At 37.1% G+C, this 6,000-nt stretch overlaps 1 protein-coding gene across 1 annotated transcript in view; it reads left to right on the top strand.

Annotated features, from left to right (window-relative positions):
* Positions 1-6,000, top strand: part of ATP2C1 (ATPase secretory pathway Ca2+ transporting 1) — a 62,724-nt gene that overhangs the window by 33,679 nt on the left and 23,045 nt on the right. Inside the window, exons 3-7 of the mRNA XM_042888509.1 lie at positions 595-711; positions 2,217-2,306; positions 3,704-3,739; positions 4,599-4,660; positions 5,028-5,136. Of these exons, the coding sequence (XP_042744443.1) occupies positions 595-711; positions 2,217-2,306; positions 3,704-3,739; positions 4,599-4,660; positions 5,028-5,136 (414 nt within the window). The remainder of the gene's footprint in view (positions 1-594; positions 712-2,216; positions 2,307-3,703; positions 3,740-4,598; positions 4,661-5,027; positions 5,137-6,000) is intronic.

The following is a 6,000-nucleotide window of genomic DNA, read 5'->3' as shown; positions in this document are numbered from 1 at the left end:
CTTCTGGTTCTTTATGAAATTCTCAATGCCCTTAATATAATCTGGCAGCTTCCATTTTGAGAGAAGGAATGGGGTTGAAAAAGCTGCCCATTGACAGATTTATGAACCATTGAATTTGGGTTAATTTTCTTGATAGATGATCTTTCTTCATCTTCTGTATGCTTGACTGCTTGAGGAGTACACCATAATAGCTATTGCCCACAGACAACCCAAGACTTTGAAGCTATTGCTGTCATTTGGCCGAGCAGCCAAATTCCTGACATAATTCTCAAGAGTCTGAGCTGTGCCTGCAGTTTGGATCGCTGATGAGTTTTCTGCAGGGAAGATCAGCAGTCATTTAGAGATGTACAACTGCAGATGCTGCTTTAGTTTGGTGAATTTTGTGTTGAATATTTTCTGTCAAATATTATTTTAAAACAGTAGTTAGCTTTTATCGGCATACAAACAGCAGCACCAGATTCGTCTTCCTGATGGCTAAACCTGGTGGCCAAACTTTTACAATCTGAGGCGCATTATTTAAGTGTTGAGATTTATTTTGAAGTCTGTCTTTATAGTGTAATTGCTGACTGTGTTACTCTTTGTGTATTTTAATAGGCTAATCTTCAGAATGGCTTGAAAAACTGTGAAGTGTGTCACAGACGGGCCTTCCATGGATGGAATGAATTTGATATTAGTGAAGATGAACCTCTCTGGAAAAAATATATTTCCCAGGTTGAGATTTTTGTCTTTTCTGCTTTCTTATTTTAATATTTGGTCAGTAATTTTATGCTTTATTCTGTAGCTTTCATGTACGTGAATACATTCTGATAAAAGTGGGTAAAGTGAAGTTAGGTGAGAAACTGTCTTCCATAGTTTGCATCTAATTTACCTATTGAAAAAGCTTTTATTTGTGTGTAGAAATGAGTGTTTAGATTACATGGCTTGTTCATGAATAAGTGTTTGCATCTTGCAGAAGGCTGCCAACTTCCTCCTCCGGTGGAGCCGTGCCCCTTTTGGCTGCCTGGGATACTGCAGGTGCTCAAGGCCGGCAGCCCCAACCCTGTGAATAAACTTTGGTTAGCTGTAACTTATTTATAGTAACTAGCTTAAAGGCTGGAGAAGTAGAAGTTCTTTGTAGGCAATGGCTTGAGCATGAATTGCACTGAAATGAGCGCAAATGCATATGACTGGTAAATGCTTAAATGGAATATGAAGTGTGAATAACTAGATAGGCAAAGGTAATTTGAAAAGGCAAAAACATTGCCTATGAACTGGAGGTGTGGATGGAGTCAGCCTATTGATTTACTATAAATATGAGCCCGTCCAGCATCTCTGAATGGTGTGAAAGTGCCACTACTTCGCCAATATTTTGCTTCCCTTATCATGGCAAAGTTATTTAAAGCAGTTTCTCAAACAAGAGATTTCGAAGGAATTTACGTTAAACACTTTGGTTGATGTTTCCTACAACTTGTCTAAGCAGCAATACATTTAAGTTCTAAAGGAGACCTTCAAGTAATAGATAATTAATTATGGGATTAGTGATAGGAGTGGGAGCATCTTTACATACTGGCTGTCCTCTGGCACTAATGCTTCATTTGTCCACCCATAGCTTCAATTAGATGCATCAGAATGCTTTTAAAGCATACTACCAAAGCCTGTTTTAGGTAGCATTTAAGATATGTATTTGCTTTGGATGTTCTTGTCATATGTGCTCTTGAATGTCCTCAGCTTCTACTGAAGATTCACTTCTTTTGTAAGAGTTCTCTTGTTTGACAGTGTTAGGAACGAGCTATCATGTAGACACAAGATCCTTTATTAATTTAACCTTAGAAATCTGAAGGAAGCATGTGATCTAAAATGAAAGTTTGTATCTTGGAAAGCAAGAAGTCATGAATTGGGAATTCCGAAATTGCCTTGGTAATAATACATTGCTGGGAATGAGATCTGCCTGTTGTTACCTCAAGAATGCTTTGAATACGTTTCAGGCTTTTTTGTACGTGTTTAAATGCAGTATAAACAAATAAGGAGATATTTTGACTTTGAAAATGTGGATCAAGAACTGTTTTTCTGCTGCCATTGAATATGGCCTGTTCAACGCCTTTGATATTGGAAACAACCAACCCTTAAATAAAATCTGAACTGTACAGAGTCGATTCTTTTTAGATGTGTTTTAAGGTGTAGATGAAATAGTCTTTCTGTGGGGAGTGTTGCTGAATTACTCTTCTGTTTTGTTTCAGTTTAAAAATCCCCTTATTATGCTTCTCCTGGCATCTGCGGTCATCAGTGTTTTAATGCATCAGTTTGATGATGCTGTCAGTATCACTGTGGTAAGGAGCTCGAATCTTATCTTCTGAAAAAATGCTTCAGAATGGGTGACCACTTTTACTTTGAACATCACATGAATGCTAATATGGGGAAGGATTTGACTGTAATTAATTAAGGTGATTTATCTGTTTTTACTTTTGGAGGATACTGGCATCTTGATGCACATAGACACAAACTGTGAGATGTTGATGGGAGCCAAACTGTGGCAGGTAGCATGAACTGTAGAAGGTGATATTGCCTCCAAAAGAAGCATGTGTAACTCAGGTAGCAATATTCAATGGAAAGAGGGAAAATATTTTTGTGTGTATATATATATGTATATATAGTTATTTACTAGTATTCCATTGCTAAGGCAGAGAGAGTTGCTGGGTTTATCTTTGATTTAGTTAAGAGTTCTAGAAGAGTCTTTCTCTTTCAAAATGGTCATATTTAGTTTTTTGGAATTACAAAGGGTGTACTTTTAAGATATGATTGTATCTTCAAAGGTACAGGCCAGCCAAAAAGAAAGGACTGTAACAACTCAATTTGAGTAACAAATTCAATTAGTATAACAAAGCTCAATTAGAAACTGTATTGAGGGAGGAGGTCATACTTTAAACAAAATTGATCTTTCTCATTATCTAATAGACCTCATTCACTGACTCATTTTCACCCTGCATGCGTACAGGCCCCGTGATGTTTATGTTGAAGTGCTGTGACCAGAGCTGTGTGTGATATGGGGGAAGGCTTACTACTGATGCCTTTCTACTCTGCTTGGATTATTCCTACAGGGAAATTGCTTTGCCTCCTTGTTGGGATCTTGGCTGTTCAGGGTGTAATCAGTGTGTTGTCTTACTCCTGTAGTCTTGGGCAGAGTTGCCAAGTTTCTTCTACTTGTTTTCATAATTGAGATATGTTATGGCTCCATACCAGTTCTTCAGTTCACTACTTTAATTCTAGTCTTCAGCTTATTCTTAGTGTGTTATCTAGTTACTTGATTTAAACCCGATCTGATGCTTTATGACAATTAACATGGCAGTGAATGCTTCAGTCAGATGTTTTTTACTATTTGTGTTAGGGAACTCCCTCCACTGCTACCTCTTGCTCACCTTTTAGAAACACAGAACAGTTTACTTTCCAAGCACTGGAAGTTTTACTTCAAAATCACCATCTAGTTATCAGTGTTATTTTTAGTAATATCAGCTTACCAAGGCACATGAATGCCACTGAATAGACATGAATAGACAATAGTGTTGCTTTTTTTTAGCAGGCCTGAAGGTTAGCCAGTCATTTTGAGCATGAGACTCTGTTTCCAAACCATATTGCTAATGTGTAGTAATAACTATGGCTGGGCAGAAGCAAATATCACTTACTTTCATTGCCGTTTGGAATTCTCTTATCTACTTTTGTTTTCTTACAGGCAATACTGATTGTTGTTACAGTTGCCTTTGTTCAGGTAGGACATCTGTTGTACAAATGAGATTATTGCTTTTATGTATGCTATTATATTTAATAAGTGGCTGTCCTGATGCAATGTGCAGCTGCACAGTGCTTGATTAAAGAGCTCTGTGCTTTCATCCGAGTCTTTTGCCTTCTCTGAAGTGCTTGATTTGTTCCACTTTAACATTTTATGCATCTATATGGGTAATGTAATCAGCAACAAAAGAATGTGTGTAAGGAAACATTCAGATTAAACAATGTTGAAGTACTTTAAAATATTAAATTTCATAGAAAATGTATTTTGAATGTATCACTCTGGCTGCAATTATGTATGGAATTTTATCCCCCAACTCTTTTAAATTGTTTCCTAAATAATAAAAAAAAAGTTGGTTTCATTCTTTAAATACACAGCTTTACTTAGTGTGTGCCTAAGGCAAAATTGCCTTCTGTTTGTGCTTTGTATCACTGTTTATTTTCTAATCTGTGAATTGAGTTAGAGGTGAGTTGTATTGCCTTAGTTCTCCAGGGGTTAAGAACGTGAACACAATATTTTTGGTACCCCTTTACTAAACTGTAGAACTTGATTGTGCATCTGATCCCTGAGTTTAGAAGCATTACCATTAAATATTACAAAGCCCTGAAAGTATTCAAGGAGAATGCAAAGGACCTCTTCTAGTCTTTCAGAAAAATTGCATGTAGGCAAATCCTTCAATCTGTGAAGGATTAACATTTGGACCATATTTGCTTTTAAAAATCTATCTAACAAGGACCTGCTGGAGGGCATATCTTAACTAAGTCTTTGTAAAATTGTCCTAGTACAACTTTTAAAATGAGGTATGTTCACATCTGATGAAATGTCTATTTTGCCTCTGCAGGAGTACCGATCAGAAAAATCTCTTGAAGAGCTTAGTAAACTTGTGCCTCCAGAATGCCATTGGTATGGAATCATTACATCCTCTCTCTCAAATTAAGTCATGTTAAGTTGAACATGAAACAAGTAGAATAAAAATGCTCTACTTGAAACACCTTTCTAGCAAGCCATTATGATTTTAAAGAACATAATTTGCTTTGACTCGTTTTAAAGATTGCTGTATGGTTCTAAACTAATACTCTGCGTTTTTGTCCATTGGATGCTTCAGATGATGTTAAGTGATAGAAACCTTCTGAAGAAATGAACAGCAAAGTTGAAATTGTATTTTGCTGAAACTAGTGCACTGCAGTGCATGGTCAGCACTTTGATTTGCCCAGACAAAATGCCAGAGGAGATGTTGTTATGCGCTTTGACCTTGTATTTACACCTACAGTGTGCGAGAAGGTAGAGTGGAGCACACGCTTGCGAGAGACTTAGTCCCAGGTGACACAGTCTGCCTGTCTGTTGGAGACAGAGTCCCGGCCGATCTACGTTTGTTTGAGGTATGTAGTACTGCATTCATATTTAATAGCATTTCTTTTTGTGAGACAGAGTAAGAGAAGATATGCGCTGAATACTGAGCTGCAGTAAGTATTTTTGTTTGGAATTCACAGCTAGTTGAATTGTGAAATAATTAAGCTCGCAAATGTCGTTGCGCATTGGTAGTATATATTCTTTTTGGTTGTAGAAAATAGGATTTTCTGACTTCATTTATGTAACCCATTCTTGAAAACTTTAGCATTCAGAAAAAGCATTCAACTAAGAAAGCCAAAGAGGTGTTTTCAGTCTGAATTATAAGATATTTTGGCAGCTGTTAGCTACTGATTTTTTTGGTCTTTATTTGCATTGGTCTTTAGGATATAATTCTGGTGTTCACTACGCACTGTGCTAGTTTCAGTGCTCTGTTTATAGCACTAAAAGTGAAGGTGATGTGTTTGAACATACTTTGTGCTTTCTCTAAGAGATCTTTGGCTTGGGTGCTGTTCGTAGAAAAAGGGATTAGCCCAAATCAAGATAGATGTGCACCAAACTACTAGAAAATGACAAAAAACTTTTGGCCACGGTAGCACAGATCGAGCCTGTACTATTTACCCAACTTGGTAAGACCTTAATTTATGCTGTTATGTCTTTTTTTTTTGCTCCATTCATTGTGCACAGTTTAATCAGTAAATGAGATTTCACCCACCTTTAGCCTTGTGCCTATTTCCTGATCACTCCTATGCCTAACCTGTCTGTAGATGGAGAAAAAGCCTAGGCAGGTTACTCAGCAAAAATATAACATCCTGCCAGTCTCTCTTGTATGTGGCCTAGTTTCTTCTTTCCCTTCAGTTGCAGAGCTCCTCTTCATTGCTGAAAAAAGATGGATA

The sequence above is a fragment of the Lagopus leucura genome, unplaced genomic scaffold (genome assembly GCF_019238085.1).
Source record: "Lagopus leucura isolate 7727_CA_CO unplaced genomic scaffold, USGS_WTPT01 Super-Scaffold_100157, whole genome shotgun sequence".
Lineage (NCBI taxonomy): Eukaryota > Metazoa > Chordata > Aves > Galliformes > Phasianidae > Lagopus > Lagopus leucura.
This window is presented reverse-complemented; position numbering and strand designations above follow the sequence as displayed.